Source organism: Bombus fervidus, chromosome 16 (assembly GCF_041682495.2).
Source record: "Bombus fervidus isolate BK054 chromosome 16, iyBomFerv1, whole genome shotgun sequence".
NCBI classification, from domain to species: domain Eukaryota; kingdom Metazoa; phylum Arthropoda; class Insecta; order Hymenoptera; family Apidae; genus Bombus; species Bombus fervidus.
In genome coordinates, this window is record NC_091532.1 from 4743890 (window position 1) to 4760911 (window position 17022).

The window sequence follows — 17022 nt, forward strand, 5'->3', positions numbered from 1 at the left end:
ATGAAATATATTTCATATTGTAACATAGCAGTACCTGATTAATAATATAACATACTACAATTAATTTATTTCATCTATTAAAACCTATATTTTTAATTTTTATATAAAATATTTTAAGAAATCATAGTAAGAAGTTCTTTATACACATGAGATTTTGGGACCGTAAATTATCTGATTCTTATCAAAATATACGTTATTTTATAAGGATAGATTGAAATAATTTTAAAAAATTGTTATATCAATCCATTTATTTATAAGAATACTACAAGAATATTAAAATAAATATAACATCTGACGTACAGATATATATATCTTTATGCAATACATTTCTTTTTACTAGTCTAATTTGCTAATATTAAATTAAAATTTTTTTGTATCTTTCAATACTTTTGCTTTGATACGTTGACAGCTATAGTGTGTCATCAATAACTCACATTGCTAAATTTTTTGGGATGATTAAAGTAAGATAAATCTCATGGAGTAAGAAATATTTAACAATATGAATGACTTAGATGTCAGACAAAAGTGCGTAGATATACTAAAAATATTTTGCAAATTATATATATAAAATTAAATACATATGTATCTAAATCTATTACGGCTCCCAAGACAAAATATATATTGAAAATTCGCATGGTAGTCAATATGTTAAAGTGAAAGAATAGAATACCTGTGTAGACAAACAGAAAGAAAATTTGTATAAACACAAAATATAATACAATTCAATATACATACTTGTACAGAGGTTACAAAAAGTATTGATATACCCCAGTATTTAGTACCTGATTATAGTACCTACACACTAATTAATTTAATCCAAGTATATAAAATTTTGTACCATTTAATAGTACATATTTTCATATGGTTACAAAAATTTAGTACTATGAAAATAAAATGTAGAACTCGATTAAAAAACGCTTCATTGGAAAATAAGAACATGTGTCAATATTTCTTGTAACCACTGTATATTTTCAGATGCGAGAGTAATATTTCGAATTTAAGCGCTAGTATTGTTAGTATGTAAGTACATGCTGTTCCGAAACTGGGATGACGATCATGTCCTTTATTATCACAAGCCGTGGTGGAACACACAGCTGTAATTCACAACAATGGTGGTGCCGGTCGTGTTTTAGGTTAAAGTTGCGTGGTTTTCAGTAACTTTAGTCCAATTAGCATTGTGAAAAATGGACAATAGGATCACAATATGTGACCCAGACGAAGAAGAAATTAACAATGAAATATTTCGGGATATCGAGCCAGTCACGTGGATCAATGATGATCCGAACTATGATTTGGATGAGATCAACATGTTCTTCCATAGGGTGGATTCAGATCAGATTATATACGAAGAAAAAAAGAAAAAATGTAAATTTATCGGTAAATATGTTATGGGTGATGTTCTTGGTGAAGGTAGTTACGGAAAGGTGAAAGAAGTGTTGGACTCAGAGACACTTTGTCGAAGAGCCGTGAAAATCTTGAAAAGGAAGAAACTTCGTAGAATCCCAAATGGAGAGCTTAACGTTCAACGGTACGATTAACAAATTTTAATATTTCCTTTATATCTTATTTATTCATCAAATAAAATCGATTAAAACAATTTTTAATTGCTAATACTATGCAGTCAATCTGTTGAATTTTGTAGATATGATACCACATGATTTCTGTTATATTAAATCTTATTTTTTATTATTTGTACAAAACACGAAGAAAGAGGAATATTTACTCTTATGATATTCATATTAATCCAACAAGAATGAATGTACAAAATAGAATAATACACGTAATGTAAATATTTACATTATTAGAGTCATTAAAAGTTTAATGTAATATTACATAACATTATAAAACTTATAACAATTATTTTAGTATATACAATAAAATTAAAATTTATGTGTATTATTATTCTTAATGTAGTTCATTTAAAAAGCACAATGTTAGAAATCATAAATATTTACTGACAATTTATAATTTATACAATACCTTAGAAAAGAAGGCTACGCTGATACATAAAAGTAATATATATCTTTTAAGACATATATATGATTACTTTCTAGAATTCTAAATACTATTTATTCACATTCATTAACAGGGAGATAAGACTATTAAGGATATTAAAACATAAGAATGTAATTAACCTTGTAGATGTTTTATATAATGATGAAAAGGAGAAGATGTACCTAGTTATGGAATTTTGTGTATGTGGATTACAGGTAAAGTTCAAAAGCCTTACATGGTTTATTTTAGAATGTGTTATACACATATGCCTCTATAAATTAATATTTGATCCTGTTTAAAGTTTTAGTGCAATCTGTGTGATAATTAATTCAACATTTTTAAATGATTGTAATGCTTTTGTAAACATTTGAAAAATTTTTTACTATATATTATAACAATATTTAAAACTGATTTATCTTATATATTCAGTATAAGAGTAAAAGATATAGTTTTAAAATTTATTTTTTAATGTAATAAGTATCAATAGACAGTATATATAACAAAATTAATATTTTCATCTAATTAACTTCATATGATATAATTTTTGTAATTTAGTATAATAGTTTTTTATACTTTAAAATCTGTTATTTTATGTAAATTTTATGTATAATAAAAACCTGCATGGAATTAACAACAATTAGATTTCTATTTATTAGATTTTTTGCAGGATATGTTGGGAAGCACACCTCTTAAGAAGCTTCCAATTTGGCAAGCACATGACTATTTCTGTCAGTTATTGGATGGTTTAGAATACCTCTACAGCAAAGGGATAGTACATAAAGATATAAAACCAGGGAATTTATTATTAGCATTAGATGGCACATTGAAGATTAGTGATTTTGGAGTTGCAGAGGTATATATTTAACTTATTTTTTTTTTATTATACTAATATAATATTTAAATTCAAGTATTCCAAATTAATATAGTTAAAGTTTGTATTAATAGAATAAATCATAAACTAAAAGATGAGATTGTACAATTTTTTATGTTTTTATTAGGCATTAGATATGTTTTCTGAAGATGATACATGTAAAATGGGACAAGGATCACCAGCATTTCAGCCTCCTGAAATTGCAAATGGCTGTGAAACATTTTCTGGTTTTAAAGTAGATATATGGAGCAGTGGAGTTACATTGTAAGTATACTTTTCTATAAGTTATATTTATTTACCTGTTGTGTTAAAATAAATTATATTTACAAATCGAATTCTTTTTTTTATAAAATATAATATAAGGGGATTTAGCAAACACTTTTTAATAAGATTATAAATATTTTATAGGTACAATATAACTACAGGTCAATATCCTTTTCAAGGCGATAATATTTATAAATTATATGAAAATATAGGAAAAGGTGAATATACTATACCTGAAGAAGTAGAAGAGCCACTGAAATCTCTTATACAAGGAATGCTGCAAAAAGACGCAGATAAAAGATTTACTTTGCAACAAGTTAAAAAACACCCATGGACTATATGCAGGCATCCTAAAACGCAAGAAGAAGTGCCTATACCTCCTCTTAAAGGACATAAATGGCACAGCATGACCGTACTACCGTACCTGATGGAGTATCATTACGGAGGTGACGACAATCCTACGTATTATACCGAACATCAGCTAAATGGTATGTATTTCTATTCTTTTTTTCTTTTTAGTTAGATTTTTGCATTGTGCTGTGTGTTATTGTATTTCTGTATTAAAGCTTAAATTTTTGTTGCGATAATATTTGATATTAATTTGTATTTTCACAACTAACAGAAAGGTAAGATGAAACCTGCATGTATAAAGACACCAATAAGAAATATACAAATTAGATGTTAGTACATTTGTAGTATAATACATTATAGTTCATAAGTAGCATTTATGCAACGATTTGTTAATTATATTATTTTATAACTGAATTAATAATTTTACCTAATACAAACGTTCTATAACTGTATTTTAACAGAATTAGCATAGTATTTGTACATATTTATTTATAAATTAAGATATGTCTTGCATAATTTGTATAGATTATTTTAGATTGAAGACAAAGGGAATTGTTATAAAAAGTTGGTCAAAAACTTGTCTATCTTTTTTATATGCATTATTAGAAAACAAATATCATTAAAGAGAATATATATTTATACAAATTATAACTATAATAAAAGTACATAAACACTTGAATAAAATACAGCTTTTGCTTTTCAGATTCTAAACGGAATACTGAACAATCTTTTTCAAATCGACTACTAGTATTCTTATCAAAGACATGCACCATTCTGTAACAATGACACGCTTATATCTACCTATGATGTTGCGAGCTGACAAAAACGGGTACTCTCTATATAGTGTATACCCTGTTTTGCCCCTATGCCTTTTGTAACATCTAAAGTTATATATAAATTAATTATGGAATTGAAATCTTTAACTCAACAATGTTTTCGAATAGTTCTATGTATTAGCTTTTGCAATGTGTCATGCATATTTTAAACTGTGTGTAGTAATATTATAACTATTGCAATGATGACTTGTTTTGTATATTGCACGATTAATTATAGTTATTATATTATATACATTAAAAAAAAAATAAAATTAACCCTCATAATATAAATTTATCAACAACTACTAAATAAGTTTGTCTTTTTTTGTCCAGAAGAAAAACGGCTTCAAGAAATGGACAAAATTAGTGAAGACCAAAAAACTACTTGGAATAGTCACAACAGCAAACCAAATTCACATCAAAGTAAACGGCGATGGCGCAAACCAATTTCGTGTATTAATGTTAAGAAATTTCCGTCTTGTAAGCCATCGTGATTTGACTCATTGCCATGCTTATCTTTTATTATATATTTTCCTGACTATGTCAGATACAAAGTTTCTCTGCAATGGAGATGACTGAAAATTTAATAAATGCTGAACCGTGCTAGAATAACGACCCAGCTACAGCTCGAATTGAGTATGAAATTTGAACTAATTCAAAAACATTGAAAATGTAAACATTTGTGATATTAATATTAAATAGTCATAGTAGATAATTCATTATGATCTATTAATTACGAGGTTAATGACTTGACATCCAAATAAAGTGATTTTCTTTCATGTGCCATAATGAAGTTACAATTATTAAGGATATCTGTTGATAAACGTCTTTTTTGTATAATTTCTTTCTTTTTTTTTTTTATTAACTTAGGCGATAAAAAGATTTAAAAGGCAACACAGAGAAAATTATAAAATTATTTTTAGTATCCTTTTCACAATCATCATTTTGCTATTGTTCTATTACTCTCACATTTTATAAATTAAAAAATGCGTGTTACTCTGAACGAAATATGTGTGAGTTTTTTACTAACTTTGACATTGCAAGAGTTTGTACTCGTTTTTATCTTTTCAGTGGAAAGCAGAAACTTTTGTTTATTAAACAAGTTTATTTATATAATGCATCAACAAGCTATTTGTAATATAAAAACTTTATGACCGATGTTATAATGGGGGATAAGGTTATTCGAGCATACAAAGAGAATGTTTGGTGCTGACTAATATCAAACATATGTCACAAATATTGTTTTAAATCGACATTGAAACTTTCCTCCAATATATGTACATGTTAAAAATATTTTATATATAATTGTTATTTAGAAAATATGATCTGTGTTTGTAGACTGCATATATATTATAGTATTATCATCGTGAGATGACTTATAAACACTTAACGCAATTCTTGTAACATGACTTAATATAAAACATCGATTCTTCTATAATACAAGAATATTGAGGATTGTTTCACACATACTTATAATAGATATTATTAAAGCGTACTTGAGTATCATTAAGGATAAATACAACATTGTTGATTTATATGTCTACTTTTAAATTTTGTACTAAATATTCCATATTCATGCTTTAATATTACACCAAGTATTGCCAATGGGGTGTGATGAATTTGGCGTGTATAAAATCTTTGTACAGGAACACATTAGATACATATATTTCAAGTACGAATTGTAAATGTAACAGTTAAAACATACGACCATTTCGACGTTTAGATATATTATATATCTAATACGCTTCCACAATAGAATTATTTATTTCAAGAAAGAAATATTAACAAAAATTTTATTGCAGGAATAAGAAATATTCTTTTTAGAATAAGCGAAGATCAACGATATCGATATCGATGTTATTTTAAATATGCTTATTTCGCCTGCGCAATTTATACAAAAATAAAATCATAAATTATTCTCTTTCTCTCTTTCCTTGATGGAATTAAGGTGCCTAAATACTGCCAAGCACTGAAAGCACATGGAAAATAGTTATACTTTTATGATTGTACATATTATAAACAACAAAGAATTATAATTATTTTTAGTTACATAAAAAATGAACGAAATAATAATTAAGAAGTAGGAATTCATATCAAGTTTATGTGATAATCAAATCTTGCTTTTCTGGTTAAAAACTGTTTACTGTAAAATTTATTGTATATGTTACGTTAAAGAATTTGAGGTATTAGATAAGAAGTGTATGATAACTTTATGGGGAAATAGGGAATATTGATGACATCAAGTTTGGATACTGCTTTGTTAATTATCTTTGATTGAATATTTGTTATTTTACTTATATTTTTCAAATTTAGTAATATGCAAAATAAAATTAACAAAACTGGTAGAAAATTTAACAAAAAGAGGACATATACACAAAAATATATGTGTACTATTTTTATATATGAGTAGTATATAATGTCCCCCAATATTTTTTTCAATTGTAAACTTCTTTTTTCTTCAAATATTAATACAAAGTTGTAACTAAAAGGTTAAAAAGAACTATTAAAATTAATGGAGTGATCTTTTAACATGTTTAATTATCATGCTATAATAATTTGAATAAAATAGTTTTTATAACAAATATAATTTGTTACTATTGACTTTTAATATAATTTTTAATATTTCTAACGTAAATAATTTGAATTAAATAGTAGATATCATCATAATTTTAATTATTAATACAAATGAAGTAAAATTTGTAAATAAGATAATAAATATAACGCGATACAGGCCCAATGCAATGAAGAATTACATGAAAAATTTAAGCTGTATTATTATAACATACTGTATGCATATTTAAAAACCGATCAGTATAAAAATTAAAAATTATTGCACAATTATATACACTAATGTAATTACATAGTTTGTAATTTTTAATTGTAATATAATCACATTTGTATACAAACTATTGAAACAAAATAAGAGTAATATCAAGTGAGCGACATTATGATTATTATTTGTTTTATTTTTTATGTATAAATTACTAATTAGGTAAAATGTAGATAGATAATAACATTTTTAATCACTATACTTGATCAAATTTTATTTTACTTTTACACATACTACATATGTAATAAATTTATTATTGCAATATATTAACACAGATATGATTCACATTACATATTTATCAAGCATAACAACATATTTAATATTGATATACAGATTTTCATGTAGACAATTTAACTGTATATAAATACATATGTCAAATTAAATGAAATTATTCAATACATTTTCACTACATAGAGAAAGTAACATGAAATAAATTATTTAAATAACTTACACAAAATAAATTACTTATTTATAACATGCACGATACTTTCAGAATTAAATGTTAATTTATCTAAAATCAAATTAATTTTCAACTTTAATTAATAGAAAATATTTATCTTTTCATATATTTCTTATCAATTGCAAAAAAAAGTAAATATTTCTTGGAATGGTTTTGTTTATCTCTAAGAGGCATTAACTGTAGATGCTACAAACATCAATACTAACGCACATACATACATACATACATTTACAAACTAGAATTACAGCAAACTGTAAAGTAATAATAAATACATGGCAGATTGTTGTATGGATATACATTTCATACAAGTGAAGGCATACAAATATATTTTTATAATACATTTAACAAATTTTGATAATAGACAAACAATTATGTTTATTGCTATGACATTGTTAGAAAACATGTTACTAATATAAACTGATTTTATGGTAGACTATAATAACAAATTAAAACTAAAGGAAGCATTTCTCTTTATCTTTTGCAAAGATACATGTAAATTTCAATTCTGCACAGATATAACACATAGTGCTCATTTCATATATAATAAAATTATATGTGAATGATACTATATACTATATTATGTTAAATGTAAAATAAATTTTTAGTTTTCACAAGAAATTAAAAATTAAAAATTTATGCAATAATCTATTGCACATATTTAATTGTATTATCACTTAACGAAAATTTTCATTTTTCTTGGCTATTATATTTGCATCTTTTTACATTGTGTATTTTACATGTTTTTAAATTAGCGGAATTATTTTGAAACTTTAAAGTAAATTGTTATCAAGTACTTAAAAAAAATACAATTAAAAATTATGAATACTGTATGTTTGACAGAATCATTTAAAAAAATAGTAGAAAACATCATTTTTACATAAAGCATATGCATAACACTTATAAATAATTAAAATGCTTTACTTAGGTATTCCTATGATATATATACCTCACACAATTGTACCTAACCTTTTCAATTGGTATAGATTTCATATGTATGTAAATGCAAATTTCTTTGTTACGTACGTATTACATATTCTTCCGTAAAACACATCTAATTCATTTCTACACAAATAATTACAGCTTTATATACTTATTACTCCAATCCACCTTCCTCTTCTAATTTTGATAAGAATTTTGAAACTCTATAATTTGGTTCCACTTGACGTGCCATGTCTACTAAGCATAGCAACTTCTTTATACCAATAAAAACTCTGAAAGTAAAATATACAAATCATACTTTCGATATTGATAATTTTTAAATATAAAAACATACCGTTTTCCCAAAAGTTTAGCATGTAAAGATACTATTTCATCTTTACTAAATAGTTCCACTTCTTCTAAAACACTTAAGAGATGGTCAGGAGTAGATAAATTAGGTACATGAAGAGTTGTACTAAATGCTGACAACATTTCCATATCGTCTAAAACTTGTCTAGAAAGGGTATGGTAATTATATTAATAAAAATGTATATTATATTATTATCTTTAAGTATCATTATATTAACATTAAGTATTTTACCTACGACTCGTAGTACAAAGTATTAATAATTTGCGACCACGCGGTGGTTGTTTCTTCAGTAAAACTAACAGCGCTTGTAAAGTCAAATTAGAATATCGTGGTCCAATGGAACCATAATCTAACAGACGCTCGATATTATCAACTAAAATGCAACTAAGTTGTGAACGATATGCATCGTCAAATATCTAAAAAAAAACATATATATATACCAAATATTATTAAATATATTATAATTAGAAAATATTCATTTTATATTTACCTTTCGAATTGAAAGACATTTTGCAGATTCTGTAAAACCAACCATATCTTCTGGTGTACATACTTTGACAAATGGGAAATCAGAATTTTTAGCTATTTGAGCAGCAAGTGCTGTTTTTCCACTATTCGGCGGTCCTTCTAACAAAACTGATACTAGACCAGAACCTTCTGTAGAGCGTGCCTCTTGAATGTATAAATTGCCATCAGACAAAATTTCTGCCACTGGTTTGCCCCAATTAATAATTCCACGTATAAGAAAATGATCTAATGCTTCTACACTTGTACCAAATGCCTATAACATAAAGTGTATTAGATAATGATGTAAATATTAATAAAAAATATATAATAAAATATAAATAAAAGTTATAGCTTTCTGTTAATAATATTTGAATTTTATAAAAAATTACTTACGGGTTTAACGTCATTTTCCAAAGCATGAAGAAAATCTGCCCTGGAAACCATAAGTTTTTCCATTGCAGCAGGATCTACTTCTACCTTACTAGAAGCTTTGATTAATCTATTCATAGCAGTACTTTGTGCAGCTCTAACTAGACCTTCTAATTCTGCACCACTGAAATTTTTAGTCAATGTGGCTAATTCTTTTAAATCGACATCTGGTGATATCTTCTTATAATCTCTCATTCTAGATGTGTGAATATTAAGTATCTGAAATCTTCCATGTTCATCAGGTAAGCTAATTTCCATTTGTACCTGTATGTATACAAATTTTACTTAATGAAGTAAATGGTCTTTGGAACATTATTTTTAAAGCATATTTGATACTAAGAAGAATACCTCTAATCTACCAGGTCGTAATAAAGCTTCATCAATCATATCTCTTCTGTTAGTCATACCAATAACGAGAATATTATTTAGCTGCTCTACACCATCTATTTTTGCGAGCAGCTGATTTACAACAGTATCGTGAACCCCTGTATTTCCGGCAACACTACCTCGAGATTTACAAATAGCATCAATTTCGTCAAAAATAATTATATGTAATCCACTGTTTGGTCCAAGCTAAAAATGAATATTTATTTATTAGTATACTAGTAATAACTTGTATAAAACATGAAGGTTGAAAATATCTTCATACCCTCTTCTCCTCCTCTTCAGCATCAGCAAATAATCGTCTAATATTAGCTTCACTTTCTCCAACATATTTATCCAAAATCTGAGGGCCATTGACGATTTTAGGTTCTCTAGCATTTAACATAGTCCCTATTTGCCGTGCCATTAACGTTTTACCTGTACCTGGTGGGCCATAAAGTAAAATTCCTTTCACATGTTTACAACCCAATTGAGTAACAATTTCTGGCGGGAAAACTCGTGACGCAAATGCTCTCCGAAAAATAGCACTGAATTCTTTATCTAGACCACCAATTCCCATTTTTTGGAAGTCCCAATCTGGATTGATAATTGATTGGCGAACGACTTTCCCTTTTGCTTTACCAACAAGGTTTAAGCTTGAATTTTCTGCTTTTTCAAACTGTATAACAGTATCACCCAAACAACGTCCCATTTGAGTCTTTTTAGGTACTGTATTTTGTCCAGAACTTATAGCAGATAAATCAGCAGCTTCCAAACTTTTAACTACAAGGCCGAGCATTTTTTTATCCTTGAACTGAAACACCAGCTGTTGACCCACGGTGAATGCCTGCCCCGAAAATTGTAATAAAAAATCTTTAGCCATTTCGTCAGTGTTATATGGTTCCAAAGTAGTCCTAAAATATATTATATCATAAATTTTCTTACAGGTGCCATATTTTTTAAACTTTTCATGTAATGTACATACGATTTTTTTTGTAAAAAGTCTGCTTCCAAGACAATAGTACATAAACATTCTGTACTTGAGGTAGGATTAAAATGATACGGTCGCACTTCAATTTCCTGATTAAGGGAAAGAGTGGCCCATTTTCTCTGAGGTAAACTAAATCCAACAGTTCCCCTAGGTACTTCATGATGTCGTTTTACAGTAAATACAAAATGATGATTTGGTGCGGTAGTAACTTCAATATGCCTAAAAAATACAATCATGTTAAACTTATCTCTAAAATTCTAAATTACAAATTAAATTAAATTGTATTATTCTTTCATCTTATTATCGTAATATTAAATTAAATTGTTTATTTTATACAAATTTGAAATTTTCAATTATCTATCAATATGTACTCAATATCTTATATATAAGATTGATATATAACAATTACAAATAAAAAGGTAAATTAAATTACATTTCGATTTAATTGGTTTAAAATCTTATCAAAATCTGTATATGTATTCATATATGTATACATAGACACTTAAGCCTTAAATCTTATTATAGGTAACAAATCAATAAATTAATAAGATACCTTTACCTGACATCATCTGGGAAGTCATCTGGATTGATTATAGCACAATTTGTAATACTAAGTTCATCAGTAGGACACCTTACTGCTTTCATCCTCTATGAAAAAAGTAAATTTTACGATTAAAAAAGTGAATCATACTTATTGACAGCATATCACTTTCATAGTCCTAGGTATTGATGAAGTATTGAGCAAGGAGGAGATGACAAAATTCTTTTTAAAGATATGTTCAATTATATACAACGTATATTTATTACGTAAAATATATAAAATAAATAAATAAAACAAAGTATTAAATCACTTTTATATTTGAAACTTACCATTGCTGACATTTTTTGATAGAATTGAATGGAGTAAGTTTATATTCACAGTATAAGACCTGCAATGCAGGATAGAAATATCATCACAATCTTATACAGTATAAGTATGTATACATAGGTTCGGCAACTCGTCGAAATTTTGGTGGTGGAGGATGTCATCATTTTAATATATTTTAATCCTCTCACTAGCCGCATAATGGCGCTGTCATGAAATTCCCAAAAGCGCATCTTTATGAAAGAATTGAAAGGTTGACATTTCCCACTACCAAAAATTCGAATTACCGTACTTGTATATGTTCACAATATAAATAAAGATGTTATCACAAAATTTCTCTCTTGAGAGAATATGACATTGTATTAATTCCACTCGCTTATATCACATGAATTTTGTCTTATGTTTCTTCGCGTTGCGTCTATATCGTTGTCCCCCTACCTTCATTCGCCTACAGTATGGGTATGAGCATGGTCGTATACACAAATCTGGAGACTCTTGTGGATGGGGTAAGAGTCTTAACACTGGAAGTTGTGTTTTATAAATCGGCCACCACAGACGCTGGGTTCAAGTGATTAGGATTTTGCATTTAACGCCATCCTGCAGTGAAAACAACAACTGTGATTGAAAGTAAAGAATATAAACTAAATCACTGGATTTACTCAACTGGGTTAAACTGAAATACTTTTCGTAATTTTTTACTGTTTATTTAAAATAAGTACATATACAGTCTTCCTAACGAGACTAGACAGTAAACGTAAACAAAACTTGACTACTGTGATTGCAACTATTGGCTGGCGAATAGTAACATTTGAATGAGAAAGAGATAGAGGTAAACGAACCCGGGCTATATTTGCATATTGATATTACACAGCAAATCCTAACCACTTGATTAAAACGCTTTAATAAATTGAACAACATTTGCTGATCGCTAAGAATCTTACTCTTTTTACGGAAGTTTCCAAAACTGTATATAACTTGTATACAACACTAAGTATGAGTCATGACGTCAGTAATCCACTAACTATAATTACAAGTTGTGGTTGTTGATCATCTGTCTGGCACCGTTATCACAATATAGTACTACATTTCCTCTCTGGTATTACATATTACATAGTACACAATAATAAGAAAATATCTCCAAGTGAAATCAGTGATTTTAAATGTCTCAGAAATGATTAAGTTTTGAAAAATAGTTCAAATGTAAAAATTAAAAAAATTGTAACAGTTTCTCCTACATGGATCTTCTACATTTAATCACAGCAACAATTGCCACAATTGACGCAACAATAGCTATGTGGCTCACAAAAGCAACAGACACATGATGTACAATGACACAGTTATCTAGACAATCATAGCAGATACTGTTTATAATTTATTGGAATCAGAATGAAATTCTATTTAGAAATATAAAATGGTAACTTGTACTTTATTTTTATGTATTTCTATTTAGGAAATTGCTATAGCTTCAAGAAAAAACAGTTTTGAAAAAAAAACACTTATGGAAGCTTTGCATTAAGTGTATTTGGACCAAATACATACTACTAAGAACTAGCCATAGCAGAGAACAAGTGGGTAGAAAATTACTATGGAAACAAATATCTTTAAACTAAATTATTCTACATTAATGTTCCTTAAATATTGCTAATCTAAAAAAGGAACACTAAAGAAAAGTAGCTTTGCAATGAAATAAAAATTCATCTATGTTTTTTGTATAAAATATATGTATCTTTCATAAAATAAATGTTGTTATTTTACAGATTGTTATGACTTTAATTAGAACAATTTTTTATTATTAATACAAATATTTTATTTATATTATAATAATATTGTAACAATAATATAAAATCGATTATTACGTAAGTAATAATTTTAATGAAAAATATTTTAGATAAAAGTTGGGTGGTTTCAAGGAAAACATAATTTGATGTGATTATTTTTTTTATAAAAGAATGCATAGAGAGCTCATGAAAGTTAAAATAATTTTTTTCTGAGAAATAGAACTATATACCTTTTTTACACATATCGATTTTGCGAAACATTCTACGTCAAAACCTATTAAGATACAACATTAAAGAAATCAATGATTAAATTAAAAAATAAAATATTTGATATAAAAATCTGAAATAACGCACGAATTATTGATTTTGTTGACATTGCACTTTTATGCTTTGCTACAGAACTTAACCCAAACATATCCAAAATTGTAGAAGTATAATATATAATGTCGAAAATATCTTTACGAATTTGTCAAAGTCATGATATGACATAATTTTTGGCGTCATTTTTGAATAGTTTATAATTAAGAAGTCGCTTAGTTTCGAATTGTACATAATAGTACAACTCTTCAAGAATAGAGAAAGCCTCTGCCACTTGCTGTGTGATTTCTTAAAATTGTAAAACTTAACTTTTATGAAGTTGTTTTTTTATGTGACAAATAGCTTTTTGCAAAAACTAATAAATATTTGGGAACGAAATATGGTACATTTTTTAAGAATGATAAAAGCTACGTTTATATAAAGTTTCGACTTCGTATATTCAATTTTACATGAATAATTGACATTTGAAAAAAGTGCGTTTTTGAATGGTTTATATTTGCTTACGGCTCAACGAGCTAACCAATCTTAACGTTCGATATCTCATTTGATAGATATTTTTAATATCTACAACTTTTATTGTAAACTTTTTGTGGATCGATTATTACGTTTATTGTTACATGCAAAAAATTTGTTTTCAGCAACTTTGAAGATTGTTTACAGAATTTGTGCAAGAAATTTTGAGTGACAGATGTATAGGATCTGTTTCTGAATATGATTTTGACAAATTCGCGTAATAAAATTTTAGATACGATTTTTTGCAAAATTTGGCCATTTTGGGGCTAATTTGACTGAACTAGTAAAGTTTTAATTTGAAGATAAAAAATAAGATAAGAATAGTTAATGAAGTCATTGTATAAATATTTGAATGTGAATATAATAAGAAGTAATATAAAATAATAATGTTTTCTCAGGTTATATGTTAACAGATAATTAAAATTATAAATATCTATTTTACAATATATATATAGTTTGTACGTAAAAAATACATACATATATATTGTGTAATTTATATCACATACACTTAGTAATGTGTACATTATTTCAGTATATTTGTTTTTATTAATCTCATTGTGGCTTCATACTACATATATGTAAAATACATACACAGAACATATGATCTGCATGGACGACTATATATACATATATATTTTTTTCGAACATGATATGTAAACAACATGAAACATAAATTTTTTGATAATTAATCGCACTTTGAAATGTACACACTTTTACATGGGTTGTACAAGTATCTTGTGCAAAAAGATGAATATTTTATATTAATATTAGGCCTCGATAATGCAGGGAAAACGGTAAGGAATTAAAAAGCTGTGCAATTGTGGTTAAGTAAACAAATTCGTTTCTAAATAGTTTTTGAATCCATAGACATATTTAGAGGCAGCGAAAACAAAATTTACAAAGAATTACAAAGGTATGAATCCTTGCAAAATTACAACAACCGTTGGTTTAAATATTGGAAAAATTGATATAGCTGGTGTTCGTTTTAACTTCTGGGACCTTGGTGGACAAGAGGAACTTCGATCACTGTGGGATAAGGTAACTGATAATTTGATATATACCTATTTATTCTATTGCAAGAAATTATATATATTTTATGTTTATAGTATTATGCAGAATCACATGCTGTCATTTATATAGTTGATTCATCAGATCGAGAAAAAATACCTGAATCTAAAGAAACTTTTGGTAAAGTTTGAAAAAAATAGAATATACATTGAATTATAATATTTTTTATTGGACAAATATTTATATTTTATTACAGATAGAGTTATATCGTCAGAACACTTAATAGGTGTACCACTTTTAGTCTTAGCTAATAAGCAGGATGTGCCTGATTGTATGGGTGTTAGAGAAGTAAAACCAATTTTTAATCAAAATGCACACCTAATAGGTAGAAGAGATTGTATGGTGATGCCTGTTTCTGCTTTGAATGGGTATGTAAATTTTTAGACTTATTTATTTTAATTTTGTTTTCTTTTATTGAAATTAAATTATATTACCTACTTATTTATATTAATATGATTTTATAAGTTACATATAATTGTTTTAAGTTTCTAGTGTAATGACATAAATAACTAATTGATAAATGAATAAAATATGAATTACAAAGAAAATTGCTAAAAAAGAATAATTATTTTAAGTTGAATGCAACAAATTTTATGTTAAGTAAAAAAAATACTTCATAACATGATGCCAATTTTCTATTTTAGTTGTAAATTGTTTATTTCTGTAATGATTTACTAAAATTATAATTAAAATAGTAATTATTTTCTAATCTCTTAATCAATAGTATTTGAGTTTAAATATTATTTTTATACATATAATTACATAAGATTTAATGAAAATATAAAACACTTTTATTGTAAATAATAAATTATCAATCAAATTATACTATATAATTTTGAATATGTTACATTGATAAGATGGGCATGTTATGAAATTTATGAATTATTTAAAACAATTATATCATATAATTATTTATACAATACAAAAGGGATGGCATAGATGAAGGAATTCACTGGCTCGTGGATTGTGTCAAGAGAAACAATGACGTTCGGCCCCCTCGTAATCAGAATGACAATTGTCTGTCCTAACAAGACATTCCTGATTTGTTTCATATAAGTTAATATATGAACAGTATTTTAATGTAAAAACTCTGTAAATTTACATTAGAAGCTACATTTTTACTAATAAACTTTGTTTTGTAATCTGTACTAATTGAATTACTTACTCTGTCAATTTATATTTACGATAACAGAATATTAATATCTGTTTTTACTTTGTAAAAGGTAGCTCTTTTTCATTTTATTTATTATTATTTAATTCATTGCTTTTTAATCTATTTTAATATCAGCTTTATTATCAATTGTTACATGATAATT

General features: G+C 26.5%; 3 protein-coding genes across 5 annotated transcripts; 2 read left to right on the plus strand and 1 right to left on the minus strand.

The window, feature by feature from the left end:
* The first annotated feature begins 367 nt into the window (after window positions 1-367).
* Lkb1 (Lkb1/serine/threonine kinase 11) lies at window positions 368-6725 on the plus strand. Of its 2 annotated transcripts, none has more exons than XM_072018842.1 (6): window positions 368-1528; window positions 2090-2210; window positions 2663-2848; window positions 2994-3130; window positions 3275-3618; window positions 4630-6725. In XM_072018842.1, the coding sequence occupies exons 1-6, from the start codon at window positions 1185-1187 to the stop codon at window positions 4788-4790; spliced, it is 1293 nt and encodes a 430-aa protein (XP_071874943.1). In that variant the 5' UTR covers window positions 368-1184; the 3' UTR covers window positions 4791-6725. The 2 variants fall into 2 exon arrangements, with proteins under 2 accessions (XP_071874943.1, XP_071874945.1); XM_072018844.1 differs by lacking the exon at window positions 4630-6725 and adding an exon at window positions 4185-4310 and having other exon boundaries at window positions 371-1528.
* Window positions 6726-7312: 587 nt separating this feature from the next.
* On the minus strand, window positions 7313-12207 carry LOC139995393 (vesicle-fusing ATPase 1-like). 2 transcript variants are annotated; one of them, XM_072018817.1, is made up of 10 exons: window positions 12035-12207; window positions 11724-11812; window positions 11159-11383; window positions 10460-11087; window positions 10159-10383; window positions 9775-10074; window positions 9365-9655; window positions 9106-9290; window positions 8860-9018; window positions 7313-8797 (listed from the first exon to the last, which is right to left on the minus strand). In XM_072018817.1, the coding sequence occupies exons 1-10, from the start codon at window positions 12044-12046 to the stop codon at window positions 8680-8682; spliced, it is 2232 nt and encodes a 743-aa protein (XP_071874918.1). In that variant the 5' UTR covers window positions 12047-12207; the 3' UTR covers window positions 7313-8679. The 2 variants fall into 2 exon arrangements, with proteins under 2 accessions (XP_071874918.1, XP_071874919.1); XM_072018818.1 differs by lacking the exon at window positions 12035-12207 and having other exon boundaries at window positions 11718-11812.
* Window positions 12208-12988: 781 nt separating this feature from the next.
* Arfrp1 (ADP-ribosylation factor related protein 1) lies at window positions 12989-16854 on the plus strand. Its single transcript, XM_072018855.1, has 6 exons — window positions 12989-13443; window positions 15171-15432; window positions 15506-15676; window positions 15745-15826; window positions 15903-16074; window positions 16635-16854. Exons 2-6 carry the CDS (start codon window positions 15340-15342, stop codon window positions 16732-16734), a joined length of 618 nt encoding a protein of 205 aa, XP_071874956.1. The 5' UTR covers window positions 12989-13443; window positions 15171-15339; the 3' UTR covers window positions 16735-16854.
* Window positions 16855-17022: the final 168 nt, after the last annotated feature.

Coding starts and splice junctions, on each gene's coding strand:
- Lkb1 (XM_072018842.1), top strand. CDS start 1,185: ATGGACAATAGGATCACAATATGTGACCCAGACGAAGAAGAAATTAAC. Junction 2,211..2,662: donor TTTGTGTATGTGGATTACAG/GTAAAGTTCAAA, acceptor GATTTTTTGCAG/GATATGTTGGGAAGCACACC. Junction 2,849..2,993: donor GTGATTTTGGAGTTGCAGAG/GTATATATTTAA, acceptor TGTTTTTATTAG/GCATTAGATATGTTTTCTGA.
- LOC139995393 (XM_072018817.1), bottom strand. Junction 10,384..10,459: donor CTGAAGAGGAGGAGAAGAGG/GTATGAAGATAT, acceptor ATTCATTTTTAG/CTTGGACCAAACAGTGGATT. Junction 9,656..9,774: donor TGGAAAATGACGTTAAACCC/GTAAGTAATTTT, acceptor TTTATGTTATAG/GCATTTGGTACAAGTGTAGA.
- Arfrp1 (XM_072018855.1), top strand. CDS start 15,340: ATGTACACACTTTTACATGGGTTGTACAAGTATCTTGTGCAAAAAGAT. Junction 15,827..15,902: donor TGAATCTAAAGAAACTTTTG/GTAAAGTTTGAA, acceptor ATTTTATTACAG/ATAGAGTTATATCGTCAGAA. Junction 16,075..16,634: donor CCTGTTTCTGCTTTGAATGG/GTATGTAAATTT, acceptor ACAATACAAAAG/GGATGGCATAGATGAAGGAA.